At 40.4% G+C, this 21,629-nt stretch overlaps 1 protein-coding gene across 1 annotated transcript in view; it reads right to left on the bottom strand.

Moving 5' to 3' along the window:
- Positions 1-214: 214 nt before the first annotated feature.
- The window catches only part of LOC121960364 (2-lysophosphatidate phosphatase PLPPR4-like), a 45,441-nt gene continuing 24,026 nt past the window's right edge, over positions 215-21,629 (bottom strand). Inside the window, exons 3-7 of the mRNA XM_042510024.1 lie at positions 15,694-15,823; positions 14,732-14,927; positions 8,623-8,680; positions 4,834-5,007; positions 215-3,559 (exon numbers count right to left, since the gene is read on the bottom strand). Of these exons, the coding sequence (XP_042365958.1) occupies positions 1,856-3,559; positions 4,834-5,007; positions 8,623-8,680; positions 14,732-14,927; positions 15,694-15,823 (2,262 nt within the window). The 3' untranslated portion in view covers positions 215-1,855. The remainder of the gene's footprint in view (positions 3,560-4,833; positions 5,008-8,622; positions 8,681-14,731; positions 14,928-15,693; positions 15,824-21,629) is intronic.

Genomic DNA, 21,629 nt, shown 5'->3' with positions numbered 1-21,629 from the left:
CAACTTGTGGAGTTGACAAGCAACATGAAAAACTGAAAACAGGACAAAGTTGTAACTGTGTTATGCAACTTTAGAAACTATTTTTGGACCAACAACTCCTTGGCACAAAGACGGAAGGCAGCATAATCTTTGTGCTAAGCTAGGCTAAACACATTTTTGACCAGATATCTCAGTTTGAAACTCAAAGATAAAAGTGATACAGAGATGGGTCATGGTTTTCACTATAAATAGTTGTTTATGTTCTGTTTTTGATATCCTCAATGTTCTCAGCACAGAAACACAAGAGGCTCCCTTATACGGTAATGCTATAGGTGCTTGCTAGGCTTGGGTGGTATCAAGGTGTTACGGTATACCAGGGCATTTTAACATCCGAAAGACCTGACACCACCAGAGGTCAGTGTCAGGTCTCTACTGGTGGAACAGGCAGGTGAGCTGAAAGACAACTAGTGGCAGAGGGAGAAGTTACAGCACTGTAAACAGCCGGCGGCTATTTTTTTAGTTCGTTTTTTTAGTGTACTGTTGTATTTCTCTGTTTAATAGGGAAAATAGGGATGAGATTATCACTTTCCTTTGTAGGGGGTGGAAGTGCATAATGCCTCATATTTAGAGCGTCATATACTAAGGTATGAAATATTACATATAGCTCAAGCCTAGTGTATGCCACGGCCATCTGATTTAATTATTTCAGCATTTGATCTGATCAAAGGAATATTCTTTTCTTTTGGTTTGGTATGACAGCTATTCATCTTTTGTGATTTCATTGGGAGACTTCCATCTCCACACAACTTTTGACATGCTCAAACTGCCTGTCACCTTTTTCTTTCAGAGCTACCTCTCTTTGTGTGTCTGATAATGTTTGCATTTGGTTTTGGGTTTGACAGCAGCAAGTGTATTTCTCAAAATGTTCTTTTGAAAGCTACAAAGAGTGCTTTTGAGCAGACTGGACCTGCCTAATTCAGTCAGGTGGATTGAGGTCAAGTATTGCATTGAGTTTGGGAAACCTACTGATTATCATATAGTTTAAAGAAGCATAATATTCCACTGTTTTGCTGCCTTTTTGTGCTGTAGATATAAGATTGGTAGGAAATCCAAATGTAAATACACAATATAAAGATAAGGTCAGGGTTTACACTATACAAGGTACAGTAAACACATATTTCAGTGCAAGTCACAGCATATTTGACTTCATAGCTACAGAAGGAATGCTAAGCACACTTATGGTTCAAAACAGTATTCTGTTGAGTATGTGGTTTCTGTACAGAAAAGAGACAAAATACAAAACATATCTCTGTCACATATTAATGTCATTGTTGCTCACTCTAAAATAATTCATTCTTTATCTATTCAAATTATACAGTAGGTTGTATAGTAAATAGTATTTTCTGGTGTAGCACCCTTTTCAAACATACACAGTATTTACAGTGCAAGTAAGTAAACACTGGCTCCACAGCTATGATACAATTATGTTGCTGTGGTTTGCTACAGTTTGGACGTTACTGTGCTACTTGCTTTTTTCTTTCTTTTTTCTGATGATTTATATCCAAAACATATGGAACTGTTTAAAAAAGGTTCTCCTGTTCCAAAGCACTGGCACAGCATCAACATTACAATAGGTTTCCTTTGGAGTGACCACAAAAGTACACAGTGATTATTTCTACAACACTTAAAAGGTTGTGATTTAGTGTAAACATGTACAAAAATTTCATGCTGAATAAAATCTTTCTCTTTTGAAGTTATTATGATAATATACAATGGCAGGTAATACTGACTTGTCACAGATATGGGGTTCTCTGAAAATCTGTCTGTCTTTCATTTTTAGCTACATTTTCTCAGAAGTTTCCAATCATTTTGTAGGTTAGTCCTTGAAAACAGGAGTTATGGATGTTCCCTTGTAGAAAATGTTTCGGGCGTTATCAGGACTGTTGGCTCTCTCAGGAATCAGGATGATATTATTGCCTTTTCTCCGCAGGGTGGACTCACGACTAGAGGCGACAGAGGGTGTTTCTGAAGCACTCTCTCCACCTCCACCACCACCACCACCTCCTCCAGATCCAGAGCCACTACCATCGCCTGGAGTGACTCTTATGGTGGAGAGGCCCTGGGGGTGGAGCCGGTGCTCTGACTGACCAGTGTTCTGGGTGTGAACAGTAACTATAGGTGGGGTGCTAACAGTGGCGGTGGTGGTCACAATGTGATTGACACGCTTCCTGTCAATGGACCCTTCACGTACCGAGTCTGAGCTTTCGGAGTCTCTGTTTAGATCATTGAGCTCAAAGGACTGCCTCAAACTCCCTCCTCCACCAGTTCCTCCTCCTGTTCCACTAGTCCCTGTACCTCCACCTGCCCCAGTACCGTGATCCAGGGACCGCCACCTCCATGATCCACTTCCATCAGTGGACGGAGCTTGGATCACTGGCTTGTTGTTTTCAGGGTGGGCTTCCACTCTAACAATTGCTCCAGTACTCCCTGAAATACTGCCTGTGGTGCTACCTAGTGAGCTGGGCCCCATGGTGCCAGTGGGGTCTTGATCAGTTAGCGCCCTGTAGCGAGCAGAACCCTGGCAAGTCGTGCTGTTGCCACAGCCTATGCTGCTCTCATCTAAGCTCTTGGAATGGGTCTGTAGTAGGCCCTGCTGCTTGGACATAGCAATCACTTGCATGATTCGTGGCTGTGTGTTCTGCCCATTATCGTTAGTCCTGCAGGCTGTAGTCTTCTCTGCTGCCCTTTGCCAGTTGGCCTGAACTGTGCTATTTATTGTCGACATTACCTCACTCCCTCCTCCTCCCCCTGTCCTTGGGGAGGTGGTGTTGTAATTCTCATGAGCTTCCTCTGGTATGTGGACAAGCTGTGAAGACCCAGGTCTAGATTGCATGGATATCCTGGCCCCTCCAGTGATGCCGCTACAGTTACTTGGTAGGGTGGTACTTGCACCTGTCGCCAGCTTTGACATGTATGCATGACCATCAAAGCCTCCATTCAGGCCCATAGCTGGCGGCTCAGAGCTGGATCGAAGCTCCATGCTACCATGGTGGTGTGGATGCTGGGAGGACTGGCCAGATGACGAATCTACAGAGGAGGAGAAAGAGTCAGGGACCTGCAGGGAGCATTTATGGTTGCTGTTCTTACTTTTCCATTGAGACAGGAGCTGCTTTGAGCGGCTGGAATCCATGGAGGCATGGTGGAGGGTGGCGGCATGACGTCTGGCTGCTTCTTCATACGCTGCCATGGCCTGGGGGGTGTGGACCCGAGGAAGGGTGTGGCTAAAGGTCACCATGGCATCTTTGCTCTGGGGGCTACGGGGGGAGATCACTTCTACATCTGCACTAGAACGCTTCAGACTATCATCAGGCCTCTGCTGTTGAAGGCCTCGGTGGAGAAGGCCCTCAGAGTGGGAAGTGGGTATGCCAGGTTCCCCAGCCATGCTGGCTTTCATTTGCAGATGGTGGAGTACAGCCTCCTGGCTTATGTGGGGCAGGGAGCAGGCTGGGCGGTGTAGAATTGGAGGGGGACTGGTACTGGCCTCCTCACTTGGCTGAAAATTCCCAACTGCATACAGCCCCTAGCGACAGAGGAAACAGAAACATGAAGTGAAGTGCAACATTTATTTATTTTGCATGACCCTTGCTCGAGATCTAAAGAAAACCTTGAGTGTCTTGAATAATTTCTGTTTTGCTGTGGTTCATCTTAAATTGTGTGTATGTGATGGGTTTATCAAAATAGAGTGCATGGAGGATTTAATTTTATATATGAATTTAATGTATTGTAGTTTTTCAACACATTCTCATCCCAAATTGTCACATGTTGCCACTTTGCAGTGGACTTTGGTGTCTACATATTATGCTCCAGGTATCCCTCTGCATCTGCTGTTGATGTTCAGGGTTGCCGCTAGCGTGATGTCAACACAAATACATTGTGCGATTAGGCAGCACATGGTTAACTTTAGGCAACAAAAGTACATGACAACCAACACTAGGACATCAACAAAAGCACATGCTGGCATGGATAGTCAGGATCAGGCAAGAAGGCCACATATGGTTAAGTTTAGGCAAAGAGGCACCTGATAAGGTGTAGAAAAAAAACAATCACATTAAGATGTGAAGCGAACACCGTTTTCCCGCATTAAAGTCTGGGATTTGTTTGATCCATCCAGCAACCCTCTTACCTCCCCCATGGGAACCTTTGTGCTCCTTATATTATATCATCACCAGCAGCAGTTCAACCTGATGAATGCCAGCGGGGTATCATGCTGTCACAATAGTTTCCATACGGGAGCATTGTCAACTCTTTTAATAACATTGGGAATGGTTCTGTCCGGCCGTGTTCTCAGCTGATGCCGTCCAGCAGCGTATCATGGGTATGCGAAAGGTGGCTTTTGACGTGGGGATCTTATACCCCATCACTGCAAAAGTGGCAGTATTTGACAACTTTGGAATGAGAATGGCATGGCTTTTCTACAGTTAAGACCTAGCATCAATTTTCACTGCAACCCCTATCTTTAACTGGCCACAAATTACATGACAGCAACTGTGTGAACTTCTACAGACTTGTACTTTTTAAAATTAGAAACAAAACTTTAGAGATGCCAGCAGCATGTCTCTACCAGGGCAACTACTATTAGTTAATAAATCCACCACTGTGAGCCAGACCAAAATATCTCATCAATTATTTTGATAAATTAATATAAAATTTGGTACTCCTAGGGATAAATACTACTGGCTTTTACTATGGAGGTGTGCTGCTCTTTAACCCAGAGACAGAGACAATCTCCAGGCTGGCCGGGGCTGGAACAGGGAAACCATTGGAAAGGAGGCTGATGGTGGGACTGGCCCCTACCAGGTAAACAGCAATAGCTCCTCCAAGCAGGAAGCCCAGGTAGACGTCAATGGCGTGGTTCTTGTACTGAATAATCCGGGTCAACCCACAAATTATGGCACAGATAATAAATGAGAAGACCAGCAGAGGCTTGAGAAGCTTGGATGAGTCTGTCAAAGTGCTGTTGAAGTACATCTGTGGAGACATGACACGTTATCTTTATTTTCCATTGCCTTTATGAGTATCACCTCAGGATCTTTATTGCAAATCAGCAATTTGTCCAGGAACTACAGTGTTAATCTAACTGTCTTCTTTCTCTGTGTAGTTTTGACCAATATAAAAGGTATATTCTGAAGCAATTAAAATAGTTTAGATTTAAACAATTTTACTATTTAAGTACTTATGTAAGTATATACCTTCCAAATACTTACATGTAACATATGAGTTACAAGGTACAAGCCAGATTTATTTTTCATTTTCTTTAAATGTAGTTTAAGAAAAAAATGAATTTAAATTTGACCCTAAATCCTACTACATCACCTTTGAATGCAAAACTTTTGTTTTTGCTCCCATTGTTCACAGGTTGTAGTTCAAAGTCTAAGACCTTTTTCATGCGCTCAACAGATATATTGCTCTTAAATTTTGGTTGTAAATTTGTTAAAATCTGTACTATCAGACACTTCTCCTTTTCCAAGATAATCCATCCACCTGACAGGTGTGATATATCTGTAATATTCTTTCTGTTTTCTGTTTATGTGTTTGTGTCCACTTCCTGTTTTATTTTGATACGTGTTCTCATTTTGTTTAGTGCTACTTTCACTTCCTGAGTTTTCCCACCTTTTTTGATTGCCTCGTGTTGTTTCACTCACCTGTTTGCAGTTAGTAATCAGCCCTTATTTATTCAAACGTCAGAAATGAGAGATTTTCATTGTCGCCTAAGTGTGTTTATGACCCCTGCTTCCTCTAGTAAAGATTTGGATTTTTTTTTTTTTTTTTGACTTTATTTTGCCAAAAAAATTTGAGACCAATATGTGCAAAATGATACAAAACATAGTGAAGGAGGATGATAGTTGTTGAACACAGTCCCACAAGTTGGTTATGATGGAAAAGCTGCTGTCAGGTCAAGACCCTGGTGAGGACAACAAACAAAAGAGCTCCTCTAAGATGGTTTCATATGATTTGTGCAGAAATTCCTCGGTTGTGCAAATAGTGTGGTGAAGTAATGAGTCCTAAAACACTGAAGTCTGTTAGCCTTTGAGCACTTCAGGTTCCCTCGTCTTAAAGTCTATGGGTTTTTCGAATGGGTTTTCAGTAAAATGCCTTCAATAAGGTCTGTGATTAACATAGGCTTGAGATATTTAGACGTTTTGTTCTGCAACATAAAATATGTCCGCTTAAACCCGTTTTTTTCAACTTTTAAGGTTTTACTCATCTTAGAGAAAGCGGTTGCTAACAAGTGGCTAAATGGGACTACAGTGTTTGTCGGGGACGTTAGACGTCATCACACCAGACACAGAAACTCAATAAACCCACTCGTACGCCTTCATAGCTTAACAGAGTCACACTCGAACTTGTAGATTTATTTGTTTATAATATTTTTCGATCGTGTTTTAATGTGTTTTTCATTGTGATGTTTAAGTTGTGCGACTTCAGTGTAATTCATGTACAGCCTAACAATAGCTTTTTGCTTCTGGCGATTTCATTTACGCTTCAAAACTCACAAAAGTGGTATTCATCTGTGATGATTATCACGCTGAACAAGACATGTACATCTCATAAACCTGTGTTCGTCAGAGAACTTATTTTTGGCAATAACTGAAAATCCCATTCAAAAATCCCATAAGGCTTTTGATGAGGGAACCAGTGTGATGCTTACTTCCTGTTTGGCCTACAAAAATACGTCATCCCTTCACCACTCTAGTACTGCATCAGCTGTTCAGTTCGCTGCTGCCTTGCAGCGGAAGATGCCCGATGTGGTGGTCCTGAGCTGCTTTGGTTATATGTGGTCTGTGGTTGTGAAGTTGGTTGGATGTACTAGCAAATTAATCATAACAACATCAGAGATGTTTTATGGTAGTGAAATGAGCATCCAGTTGACAGGAAACAGCTTTATGGGACATTCCTGCTATATGAAATCTGTGTTATTGTGTTGTGTGACCAAACTGCACATTTTAGATTGGCCTTTTATTGTGACAAGGCACACCTGTGTAGTAATAATGCTGATTATTCAGCATCTTGATATGCCACAACTGTAAGGTAGATGGACTGTCTTGGAAAAGGAGAGGTGCTCACTAACACCGTGTCCCAACTGGGTGCGAGTGTCAGACTTGTGCGCCATATTGCAATATATCGTATGCTGTGCATACACACCGGATCCACAATGCATCCACACCGCATCCACCAAAATGGAACTTTGTCATCTTATTTTAACAAACCACTTACCTATTAGCTGCACACTCAAAGACATAACCACTGAAAAGATGGGTGGGAACTTACTTCCTCATTATTCATATTCACAACAATACTATTGCAGGTGACGTAAAGCTATCACTGTTGTGGTCATCACACCATATCATACCACCACCTCTTCTTTATAAAACAAGCTAGTTTGCTAGCATCCCACACAGAATTTAGAGAAACATTTAGCTCGTGGCAATCTCCCTTCAGCAAGATGCAAACTTATTGTAGCAACGCCCACATTCCCATCATGCCTAGTGCTGGACTTAGCAGCACTAGGTGTTCACACTGAGCTTTTCTTTCCCAACAAAAAAATGGAAACATGGTAGACTCCCTTACTAAAAAAATGTACTGTCTTCTTCCATTGAAATTATGCTTAAAGAATAAATACATTTAGACAAATGGAGATATTTGTTATTGATATGTCTGTTTGTTGCCGTGCAGTCAATGAAAGAGACAGAAATGAAATAGAAAAAGGGCGTGTGACAAAAGTGTGGCTCAAAACAGCACTCTGCATCACTCGCGGTAATTTAGGAGAGTTCAGTAGGAAATAATGTAATCAAGAGGATTTAGTCACTGACACTGGCTGTCTACTTAGGACACGCCGTAAACATATTTTAAAATATTTTTTTAGACAAATATCTATTAAAAGTATGGAAAATCTCAGATCTATAACTTAAACCTCTGAAAAAATGGGAACAAAAGCACAAATGTTGCATTTTAATAAGGACATATATCTATGTATACAAATACTAGGGGATGTGGGTGTGATTAACGTTTTTACAAAATATTTTTGTTGTTTTATTAGATACTTAATGACTATATTATTAATATCTATCACTGCTACAATTGAGCAAAAAACACAATGTATATCAAAAATGCTAATTCAGCCTCTGAGTAGGAATCCGGTGTACATGTTTAATTGATTTAATTGATGATTGTAAATTGTAGTTAACAAAGCAAGAACAGACAGTGTCTTAGTAGCGCTGTTTTGAAGAATAAGGGCCACACCATTTAGCATCTAATCTGATCAAAGTGCACATTTGAACTCGAGTTTCCAATGCTCTGTTCATTGTGCTGCAGCCAACAAGCTAATTAGCCTGCAAAGCATTGCTATTATCAGTCAGATGGGCCACTTAGTCTTTTTTCTTCTCCTGAAAAGTTGACGTTCTATAGATGAGTAGATTTTACATAGTTAGGTTATAATACTCCCAAATAAGAGTCATGCAAAAAAGTGAATCTGGGCTAATTCCATCATCCACCACTCAATATTTGGCTTCTACTCTATCATCAGCCGCTTCATGGCAGGGTGAGCAGGGTTAAGTGTTTGCGTGGGCTCAAACTATTACTCACCGAAACATAGACAGCGGCAAAGGATGCAAGGGTAGCGTGCTGCGATGGGAAGGATTTTCTGCAAGAGATGAAAGAACAGAAATAGACCCAGTCAATGTTCACATGTGGATGTGTGAGTCAAAAGGAGGTGGAGAGAGGATTTAACCACAGCCAGCAAAACACAAACATAATGATATATCGCAAAGTACCAGTGACATGTCAGATCCACAGTCTTGCACTGCAGTGGAGCAACAGGAGCTTGACTGTGTAATACATAATGAAAGTGAACCTGTAGCCCAGTTTTTCCACCTCCAACCCAATGACCTACTTCTGACAGCTCCTGATACTCTCTCCTCCAACCAGCCTTCATCTACTCCTGACTCAGCATGTGTGGCACTGTGTGTTGTTGTGCATTCATGCAGTTGTATGTTTGAGAGAGAGAGAGAGAGAGAGAGAGTGTGTGTGTGTGTGTGCATGCTTTACAGTTGTGTGCTCTCCTCCTTAAACAAGCATTTACAACATCTGTGGAATCATAAAAAAATAATTCCCAAATGAGAACTCATAGAAGAGCTTCTGACTGCACTGACCCACTTTCAGCACCGAAATAACCAACATGATCATACATTTATACACATATATGACACAGGTAGCCTAGACATGGCAGCAAGGCCTGAAATGTATTTGGACCGTTTTCCCCCCATTGACCTTCATCAACTCTACACTTTGATTTCTGCATCTAAGCCATCAACATGCCTGCAAGACACCATCCCAACTAGGCAACTTAAGGAAGTTTTGCCTTTATTAGACAACTCTTGATTTGATATAATCAATGCGTCTTTATTAACAGTCTATGTACCACAGTCCTTTAAAGTAACTGTCATTAAACCCCTTCTAAAAAAGCCCACTCTCGATCCTGAGATTTTAGCTAACTATAGACTGATATCTAATCTCCCCTTTAGTTGTAAAATCCTTGAGAAAGTGGTTGCTCATCAACTCTGTGACTTTCTCAAAGATAATAGTTTATTCGAGGACTTTCAGTCAGGCTTCAGAGTTCATCATAGTACAGAGACAGCACTTGCAAAAATTAATAACAACTTATTGATTGCTTCTGTTACAGGTCTGGTCTCTGTTTTAATCCTATTAGATCTCAGTGCCGCATTTGACACCATTGACCATCAAATCTTACTGCACAGACTGGAAGAGTTAATTGGCCTTAAAGGAACAGCATTAGCCGAGTTTAAATCTTACTTATGAGATCGTTCCCAATTTGTTCACATCAATGATCAATCCTCCGCGCATACTAAGGTCTGCTTCGGAGTGCCACAGGGTTCTGTGCTTGGACCAATCCTTTTTACTTTATATATGCTTCCTCTAGGCAACATAATTAGAAAACACTATAAATTTCCATTGTTATGCTGACAATACACAATTCTATCTGTCTATGAAACAAGATGAAACTGATCAGCTATCTAGACTTCAAACATGTCTGAAGGACGTAAAAGCCTGGATGATTCAGACAAAACTGAAGTTATTGTTATACAAATCTCTTAGGTCACCCCAACTGGTGCAGAACACCACTGCTCGTGTTCTAACGGGAAGCAAGAAAAGGGATCATATTTCTCCTGTTTTAGCTTCTTTGCACTGGCTCCCTGTGAAATCCAGGATTGAATTTAAAATCCTCCTCCTTACTTAAAAAGCTATAAATGGTCAGGCTCTATCCTATCTGAGGATGGGATCCCTCATCATCCTCTTCTGCCCTTCCTGAGGTCCCCCCCCTGTTACAGGGGTTCTTTTTCAGGAGTTTTTCCTTGGGTGATTTGAGGGTCTAAGGGCAGAGGGATGTGGTACACTGTAAAGCCCTCTGAGGCAAACCATGTTTTGTGATAATGAGTTCTATAAAATTGACTTGACTATATTATTGTGCATCTGTTATAATTATGGTGTTAATGGTGATGCAATTACTGTCCAAACATGGTATATATATTGCGTTAATCTCAGGTAATCCTGGCCGACATTCCTGTCTTTAAGAGGCTGCAGCAGGCTGAGTTCATATAATACCAGCATCATGTTATACAATATCAAAGTAGAAGACCCGAGGAATCCAGTGGTATCAACCATGTCATGATAATTTCTTAGGAAATGGGCTAAACACTCCAAAGTTAAGCTAAATTTTGGTGAGGAAAAACAGCAAGGCCATTCCACAGGGGTCACTTTGACATTTGATCTCAATATATCTGAATGAAAATAGATTCATGAATCTCCCCTTTACATACATGCCCACTTTATGCTGGTCACATGCAATTTAGGGGGAAAACATGCAGCCTTTCGCATGCAGTATAAATATCATTTTCCCCTATTGTATTTGAATATTTCTGCATATCAGGGTTCCTAAACAATCTTGTAATTGCTGCACCTATGAGCTGAGCACCCAGGTGCAGCACAAAAGCCAGCTAAGCATTATTTTGAAGTGTGTGAATGGCCACAGAGCTGTGGAGGAAAATAAATGAAAGAGGTTTAATACAGCACTGCTGAAAAGGTGAAAAGTGACTGCAGACCAGTCACCATGGGGGAAGACTCAGGTCTAAGGGACGTCCTCAGGTTGGCATGTAGTGACCAATCATATGTCTTACTATCATGGGGAACAATAGTTTCACACATACAGGACCTGTATTGGGTTAGCTGTGCCTCTATCAGAAGGTCAACAGTTTGATCCCTGGCTCCTCTAGTCAGCATGTCAAATTATCCTTGGGCAAGATACTGAACCCCAAATGGCCCCCGATACTGCTTCATCAGTGTGTGATTGCTTGGGAATGGCTAATGCGTGGCAAGTGGCATCTTGTATAGTAGCCTCGGCCACCAGTGTGTGAATGGGTGTATGTGACATGTAGTGTGAAAGCCCTTTGAGTGGTAGGAAGACTAGAAAAGCGCAGGTCCATTCACCATTTACTATTTCAGGATCAGAGAAAGCAACTAAACTGGAACTCCTGAAAAGTGACAAGTGCTGTCATTTGATTCCCAACCAAGACCAGCCTGGTGAGAACTGCTTTACCTCATCAATATGGACTTCAAAAGTGTTTTGAAATACAACGTAATGGAATTGTAAACATGCAATTTAAAAAGGGGATTAATCATGATTAACTATTGAAATTCAACAGTTAATTGTGATTAAAAATAATATTTTTTTGACAGCCCTAATAATTAATATGCAGGTATTATTATGTGGGTATTACAAATGTACTAAGAGGTTATGATTTGGGGTCCAGGAAATGTGGTTCAGGAATTAAATTCCCAAAGCCAAAAAGGAGTTAGAATGTTCTTGAGTGAAAAAGGTTCCTGATAAATCTCTTTCATTGGAAAGGCACTTTTTTTTCTTGCTAAATGAGGAGCTTAAATATGGCATTTGTTATTAGTCAATTGTGCTGCTTTTCTACTGCATGGTACAGCCTGGCTTTACTCTTTTTAACTTGCTCATCTTTTATTTTCAATAAGCAAGAGTTGTGAATAGTACAAAACTGTAAGCCATAATATCCTGGACACAACATCTTGAGCTGGTCATTTGGAGACAAAGTCTGCCCAGTAGTGATCTCTGCCGGTATTGAGTTCTGGCCAAAACACCCGTCCAACTAATCCTGAACAGCACCATTGATTGCGAGGTTACCAATTGGACAAAATGATCAGCTGAGAATCCAGCATACTAGGGATTACTATCGGCAGTTAAAAAAGAAATAGAGAAAGAACCTGGTATCAAAAGTGAGCCGAATCCAGTCGACCATTCAGCAGAAATCAGGCATTAGTCCTTCTGCTTCTGCTATTAAAATAGGTTAATAATACCCCTGGTGCACAACTGCTGCAGCAAAACAGCTGCTCTGAAAACAAGACTGAAGCTAAAGCTGCCACAGAGAGAGAGGAAGACTGTGTTTATGCCACGAGCACTGGGTTATATTTAGACCCCCACAGTCTGCAGCCAAAACCTGTGAGTGTCCCAAATGCAGAGGTCAAAGCTAGCCTCATCCCCTTCACGCACGCGCACACACACACACACACACACACACACACACACACACACACACACAAACACACAGACACACGATTCCATTAAATCTCACAGAAACCAATCTCCATTAAGGTGTCTGGTCTAATCAGAGACAGTCAGGTTGCAGAGAGCTACAAATAGACAGACTCAGTGTTGATGACTTAAGCTAGTGTTGATTCACAGAGGCTTTGCTGGGCATATTTCAGGTTGCATCTGTTTGTTGTCTGCCCTGGCTGTCTCAGAGGACTCAGATAGAGCCTAGACATGTGGAATGATGTTAGTTCCTCTGTCACTGTCAAATCAAAGCGCCATTTCAGGTCAGCCTTCCTACTGAATCAGTCCTTAACTAGAATGACCAGTACACAATTGTAATGTCTCTACACACCAGTCAAGTTCCTCTTACAGTTTACATGCAAGTCTGTGAAAACATGGATGTGTCACACACACACACACACACACACACACACACACACACACACACACACACACACACACACGCACACACACATTTTTAACCAGAATAGGTGCATTTAACTGTGTATTGCACATGCATGATTGTGCATGTTACACATAAACTTTAAACTGAAATGGAAATATCTTACCCCAGCAGCAAAGAAGATTGTTATTTTCAATTTATCAGTAATGTTTCATGATTCTTCATTCACTGGAGGCATGTAAGAAAAAGTTTTGTTCACGAATTCGAGGCACCAGGGTATGAATAACTGATATATAATTGGTCATTTTGTGGGTAAAGTACTCTTATTCTGTCATCGCTCAGTTTGAGGTCATGGTTTTACATTTTCTTTGTTTTCAGCGAGCTTCAATGCTGAGAGGAAAGCATCATAATGAACTGGTTCTCTCCAAAATCCATGCATAATCACGGAAACATGTCAGTGTTTGTCTTTGTAATCTCATTAACAACAACATCAAAAGGCTATCCTCCTCGTTCCTTCTACTCCTCTCTCTGTTACCAAAATAATTCTGCTCAGGAACACAATCCAGCAACAACAGTAAACCGACAATCAAGACAATCCTTCCACAGACATCAAGGCACCAAACCTGCTAACTGCTACACATATGGTATTATAAGGCATCAAAACCCTGCAAAGTGCTGTTTATAATCATGATTTGGCTCAACAGGAAACGAACACCAGGCTCCTGCATGAAAGGTGGGGGTTAGTTGGACCCATCCAACACTACCACCTGCCCTGCAGCTCCTTCCATTACATTGTTACTGGCAGTCCCTATCCTTATCCCTGCTGCTTTTAAAAAGTCTCCAGAAATGAAAGCAGAGAGGGGCAAAGACATTACAGAGGCTATCGGCCTATACATATCCACAGTTATGCACCCATATTCAGTGGTAGAAGAGCCCAGCTTCAAGTACTTACTAAAAGTAATTGCTTTTTCCTTTTAAACTGAAATTGTAACAAACCGTGAGCCCAAAACCCAGGTACGAACCAAACCGTGGCCCCTGTGAACCGTTACACCCCTAGTAGCCAGTAAGCTATCTGTGTGATAATGAACAGACAATGGAAAATAAGGCTTATAAAGGCCTAATCATATCTAGAATCACTTGCAGAATTATATTCACATGATAAATTCATCATCATAAAGATTTAAACAGCACTAATTTAGTCAGTACTACAACAGTCATGTCATACACATCATCTGCTGCTCTCGCTTTCTTGTGCACATTTCGTATTTCTGTAAAATACTATATGATGAGAGGGAATAACGCCTTTTGAGATATTGGAATGCTTTTGAAAAATGTAAAATAAGCAAGTAGATTAATATATACTATTATTTAGACCATTGAAAAAAATGTATCCATTAAAAGTAATTAAATTAATAAAAGCAGAAGCCCATCTTTTATGCATGTATGTTTCAAGTAAAGTTAGATATTTGAGAATTATTGGGTAGGCCTGGCCAAAGATGTATTCTTTGCTTTCCCGTCTAATATTAATTGCCACATATCTTGCTTGCATTGCATCTCAGAGCACTTAAGTAAAATGCTTCTGTTGAGTAAAAAACTTCTGTATTCTGTAAACGCCTGTGTGGCTCCCAGGAGCTTTCAGAGGCAGTCTCTGCTCGTCTTACCTGCCCTGGATGATGGCAGCAGGGTCGGCCCCTGAGCAGATATCCTCCATGACGTAGGGGTTCTGCTCACAGCTGACGTTGAGCGTAGTGTAGTTGGGTTTACACACAGTAAGGAAGTAGGGGGTCGGGTAGCCTGTCATCAGCTGGAGGATGTCGGTGATGAGGGCCGTGGCACAAAGCCCGAAAGCATGAACGCCTGAGGACAGAGGATGTTATGTGAAGGCTGGGAAACACGCTGAACATACAGACAGAGGTGACATTGCTTTATAGTTGATAGACACACAGTTTACACATGAGCAGTTACACTGAAGGGAAGACTCTCCAACATGTTCTCATTCCAAGACGTCACACATCACTGCTTTGTCAGTGGACTTTCATATTACACTCTAGGTATCCACCTGCATCTGCTTTTAACAAAATGGGATGCTGCAACAAGAACAGAATAAACACCAGGCTCCTGGGTCAAAGTCCAGAGTTTGTTGGACCCATTCACCATCCCTCATGCCCTATAAGGAGCCTCATGCTCCTTATATTATGTCACTATTGGCAGTGTTTCAACCTGACAATGTCCAGTCCATATCATATAACTGCAAGCCATCCGCTGTGTCATAACACTGTGAAAGCTGGCTTTTGCCGTCTGTATCTTGCATCTAAATCACTGACATATTTATTTGACGACTTTGACATATGAAAACAAGCTGGAGTTGCCTTTGTCTCTTTCTTACACACACACACACACAAACACACACACACACACACAGACACAAATGTATACAAATTTAGTATACTTTTTGGCTATAATAGTCTGTCTAGGGTTAAAACATCTAAACAGTTTTCAGCTGTCAATAATTTAAGTTTCCTGTTGTTGTAAATGAGTCATGAGAACAAAGCTGGAGAAGAAGGTCACCATTAAGTTTCCATGGTTTCAAACCAGTAAATAAGAAGAAAAAAACGCCATGTACCAACGAATCGAACAGCTCTGCGTATGAAGGAGTTGAAGTTGCAGCCGGCGGCATTGATGTTGGCTTCAGCCCCAGCTCCACTCTTCCTCCGAGACAGACAGCAGAACAGGATGGCCTCTCCGATCATTATCTGTGAACACATGACACAACAACACGCCTGTCACATGCAAAAGTGGGCAAACCAAAATCCTAATTGTGTCCGTCAACTTTTGCATTTCCACGACTGCCTTTTTCTGTGCAGAGTGATACCAGCATGCACTCAATGAGAGGCAAGCTACACTCTGAACCTTTGCTAGTCTGTTGTTTTTTTGTGTAATTTATCTGTAATATTCATATTTCTATATTTAACTGACTCATCTTCTCATCATGCTTGGTGTAAACAATATCATCTGAATTTCAGAGCCCTGTAACCTGCAGGTCTGGGATTGGCTGTTTTTGTGTGCACAGTGTCCCACAGCACAGCCTATCTATGGCCCTCTAAGCTTTGCTTTAAGCCAAGAGTGTTGGCCAGGACAGCTGCTTCCTGTGTGATACACATAAATACACACTCCTCCAGGTTGACCTGTGGTGTTGCAGTGGGATACCTGGCAATCTGCACAGAAACTGTGTAGGATCACAGATCTCTGCAAACACTTGAGGACGGAGGAAAAAAAAATCTGTGTATGTCTATAGTCTGTAGTGTTGAATAAATAAGAGAGAAGCAAGTCGTACCTTCAGTTTAACTGCTCATGCGTGTGAATTTCATACTTTGTGTCTATCAACTATTAACTAGAATGGTAGCCTTCCATTGTATACCTCAACTACACAGTTAGGTTACACTTAGAGTTTCCAACCATGTCTGTGAAAACATGGATGCTTTACATACATCTCCAGCCCCTTTTGTTCTCATGATGCTGAGTAATGGTCAAAAACATTATGATGTCACATTATGATGTCACAGTAAATCTGACCTTTTACCTTGTATATATATTGACATTACTTCATCATTTTATCCTGTTAGACATTTGTGTGAAAGTTTCGTAGAATCAGCATATACATTCTTGAGTTATGACTTTGACCTTTGACCATCAGATTCAAATCAGTTCAATTTATTTTTCAATTTTTTTTTAAATAAATCTTCTTTAAGACCATCTTGAGATTTTAATAGGAAAGAGACTGACAAAAGGTCATTGTGACCTTTACCTTTGAAGACCAAATTCTAATCAGTTCATCTGTGACTTAAAGTGAACGTTTGTTCTGAATATAAGAAACATCCTCAAGGTGTTCTTGAGATATTGTGCTAAAAAGAATGAGATTGATGCAAGATCACAATGACCTTGACCTTTGACCACCAAAATCTAAACAGCACATCATTGATTCTATTCAAATGTTTGTGCCAATTTTTAGGTAATTTCCCCAAGGAGTTCTTGAGATATCTCATTCCCAAGATTGAGACAGCCAGGGTCTTGGTGACCTTGAGCTTTGACCCATGACCACCAAACTCTGATCAGTACATTCTTGAATCCAAGTGGATATTTGTACCAAATCTGAAGAAATTCCCTCAAAGTGTTCTTGAGATGCTGCGTTGACAACATTGAGACCAATGTAAGGTCACAATGACGTTGACCTTTGACCACAAAAATCGAATAACTTCCTTGTTGACTCCAACTGTGCATTTGTGCCAAATTTGTGCCAAAGAAAAGTCCTTCAGGCTACTCTTGAGACTTTGCTTTTACAAAAATGAGAGAGATGAGGTCGCAGTGGCCTTGACATTTGACCACCAAAATCTAAACAGTTCATTATTGAGTCCAAGTGGATGTTTGCACAGAGGCAGAGGCCTAAGAATTATGCGTTCTAAGGCTGACTGTAATGTGTTAGACCTCTGATATTAAAGTCAGTCATTACATACCAACATTGTTGTCCCTGTCCAGCACACAACAGTGTCAGCAGTGTTAATTACTCTGTATGTATTTTCAGCTTGTTTTCCTACCTTTACATCACATGCTCTATCTTCAGGAGATGATTTGCTCGGCCCTCATCCCAGACATGGATGGAGAGAGGGAACAGGAAGGTATTTACAGTGATGGCCTGAGAGAGGGATTATGGGTACTCAGAAGATCCTCCAGTGATCTATTTAACACTGAAACGACACACTGGACTTATAAGTCTCAGTAAAGCATGGTTTATCTGGGAGATCTTTCTTTTGTTTACAGACTGGGGATAAGTCCTTCACATATGATATTTTTTTTATTGTCACTGTTTAATACTGTGTATACTTGTTTGTAATGAAACTCAAAGTCTCCACTGAAAGCCAAAGAGTCACTCCACCTCTAAAACATCAAAACACATGATTGACAGCTGCTACCACTCTCAGAAAAATCCTTCTTTTTCTGTTTTGTTCAAATAACATTTTAATTATTTCAATTGGATTTATGCACAAATGCTACATGAATCGGTAAACAGATTTTAAAAAGTAGGATCACGTCCGCCTCGTTTTTCAGACAACTAACTAAAGCAGTCTGTTCAATTAAAAGAAAATGGGGTGATGTGAGTGAACTCCCGCTGATCATCAGTCTGCCTTTTGCCATTTGGCTGTTGTCTCACTTCTAAAAGTTCATGAGCAGCTTGTTTATCAGTCTGATGATGAGTAATCGCTTTGCACAGACAGTGTGGACCTGTTTCAAATAGACTTCATGACAGATTGAACAGATTCAGCAGAGCAGAGGAAGATACAACCTTACAATGTCCTATTTTTGTGGACCTAAATCCATACTAAAACTATATTATAACCATGACATGATTGCTAGGGCTGTAACAATATATGTATTGGCAAGCATTTTCATCCAAACTCGTCACATGGGGATGCTCTGTCATGACCCTCTACATCTATTTATGATGCTTAAGGTATCCTTTCACTGTTTATACTCCAGGATGTTGTTACTGATGTCAACTTGGTGGGATGACACCGTAGGTCCTTATGTTTATACAAAAGGCACATGGTAACCAGTATTAGTGAGGAACTTATGAGATATTATGTTATTATGTATATTAAAAAGACTTCAGAAGCTGTTGTCTTTTCAAAAAAAGGTTTTCATGTGAAATGTTATCGTAAAGGTTGTTTCATTAATTTTTATGATTAAAAATTCATTCAAAGGTAGTGTGCTGAAGGTTTCAATTACTTTCATACAATTCAGATATTTTCTATAGTGTAGATTTCTTTGTTTTCCTGGTACACAGGGGAGAATAAATAATACAATAAAAACAAAATCAACAACAATAGGCCTATAAAAACTTTTGTATTATATGCTACCAAAAAGATACCCCAGGAGATGGGTCACTCGAGTATAGCTCCATCGTTGTTGGTAGTTTTCATAAATAAATGAAATAAAATAAAATGAAATAAAAAAGATAGAAAAAAAGTGGAAATTTCTCTGGCATTTCTACTTTTTTGCTGTATGAATATCGTACCTACATATGACACCACTATATCATAGCAAACAGAACCGTTACACCTCACATGTTGATACTCAATATTTAACAAAAGCCCAATAATGCTCAGTGGGTATATTTTTATGCACACTGATATTCCATTATAAGGTATAAGGTTGTTACGAATGTGGTAATATTCTGCATTTGACACGGGTCATGTAAATAGCTTATTACATTAAATTTTCCAAATTAGGTCTTATAATAAATGTAGAATTTTCTGACTCTTTTCTGACTCTTTGTTTGTTGCAAGTTGCGGTCAAAACTTCAGTTGTACACATGTCCAAAGAATTGGACAATCTCTTTTCTATTTATGGTCAGCTCTGTGTGTTGTCATGGATATGTTGCCAACAGTTTGAAAGCTGATGTGGCAGTGCATGCCCAAAAACAAAGACCACATTTCTAGTCAGAGAGAGAAACACACTGACTTTAATTATTATTAAGACTTTTCTGGATATGTGCAAATATCTTAACACAGACCTTTTTTAAAGAAGATGGATGAGGCAATGAAAGGATGCTGTGTTTGCAGGGAACAACAAGTCCGTCAGTGGTGAAAATCTTTGAAAAAATTCTGGCACAGGCAGCAGCCATTCCACTATTTCATATAATAATAATAACATACAATATTGTAGGGCAGTGGTTCCTAACTGCTCCAGCCACGAGGTCCAGATTTCTCCTTAGTCATTAATCCAAGGCCCACAAATAAGATTATCAAAACATATTCAATTTTATTTCACAAAATGTAAACAACATAATGGCTTAGAGTACTAATAAATAAAAATATAAAAACTTTGGGAGAATAAAAAATACAGCCCTTCAGAATAAAAGTTCTGTGCCAGAAATAAATTATTATTTCAAATAAAGAGTGTTTTTTACAAACTTTCATGTGGACCATTTAAATGGACCTGCAACCCAATTTTGGGCTGAGGCCCACCAGTTGGGAACCACTGTGTTAGGGCATGTTAACCAGAGTATGTATGGCTGCAATTAAACTAGAATATTAAAGGAATATTCATTTCCATTAGCCATAAAAACATCTTTGTAGAATTATTGCCTTTTTGGGAAAAAATAATGGGATATTTTGTTCATGTAAACATATTCAGAGTCGCAAATAATCAAGACAAGGATGAATCTTGTTCTCCTATTTTTCTTTTTTATCTTGCCAGAGAAAAATAAGCAAAATCAAATGATTCATGAAAAATGCTTCAAAGTCAGCTTTATGGGTCATTTCACTGGATGTCCCGCAATCTTCCAGGATTCAGAGAACAGCAGAGTCTCTCTTCTACTGTAACACAAAGTAAAAGCACTTAGTGTGTCAGCGCTGGAGAACAGTGTGTGTGCTGTGTGTCAGACACAGTCATCTGGGAGACAAAGTATTTAAAGCTCAGCCTGTTTTATTGTCAGCACAAAATGTAGTTGAGCTAGTGATTTTCCTTCTAAAAGCGGCTTAGTGTGAACATGCCCCGCAGTTTGAATAAGGAAATCATTTAATGCTCAGCTTCAGAGGAGCAGCTGTAGTCCAGATCTGAAATGTGTGACTTGATGAACACTGTAGCGGGTGATGCAGATTGATTACACTGTTAGAACAACATTAGCTTATACGATGGAGTCCCCTTATGTCGAAGACGTTACAGTTGTAACACGCATGTTTTCTTTAGCTACATGAATGTCATCAGGGTGACATGTGGTCAGTACAGCAGTAAACATCTCTGAGAAATATCAACAGGATTCATCCTTTCTACAGAAAGCAGCAGGAAAACCAGTCAGCACTAATTCAGTGAAATTTAAGACCCAGGGATATTTTTTTGATTATAAGGTTGTATTTGCATGTTACAAAGCTAAAATCCATGTCCTTCAGCATGCATCTGTTCCCCATCCTCTGAACTTGTCAAATATGTCCGCTCTGTCAATGCTTTCAGTGAGCAAGTGTGATGCCAAAAGCCACGTTATGTGTCCAACCAGAATGTGGCTGGACGGCTTCAGATGAGAACGCTCTCAGACAGAACAGGTTGCATTCTTTTTATATACCGGTAGAAACCCGACAGCACTGGGCACATCCAGATGCAGAGCACACACGCAGCGTCACTTGAGAACCGGCTGGATAGAAACAGTCGCATGCACATGAAAGGCTGAAAAACAGTGTCAGGCAATAACACTGCTGGTAACCACGTAATATGATGAGAGCAAGTGCACTTATAGAGTGGGGTAACTGACCTTTTGTGTGGATGTCCGGAGCTCACTTCCCTCATGGATGTGTGCTTTTTTTAATACCTTAACATGTGCCTCTTTTGCGTAAAACCTAAACATTGTGACGGTCTGCATTGATTGCCATGTGCTGTTGTGTACATATAAGGGCAGAGTTGCGTCATCCCACCATGTGCATTTGCTGACATCACAGTGACAGCATCCCACAGTGTAAACAGCTGATGCAGAGAGATACCTAAAGTGGATGCAAGAGGTCACTGACAGAG

Source organism: Plectropomus leopardus, chromosome 21 (genome assembly GCF_008729295.1).
Source record: "Plectropomus leopardus isolate mb chromosome 21, YSFRI_Pleo_2.0, whole genome shotgun sequence".
In the NCBI taxonomy this organism is placed as follows: Eukaryota; Metazoa; Chordata; class Actinopteri; order Perciformes; family Serranidae; genus Plectropomus; species Plectropomus leopardus.
The sequence above is the reverse complement of the archived record's forward strand: the minus strand, read 5'-3'. Positions and strand labels throughout refer to the sequence as shown.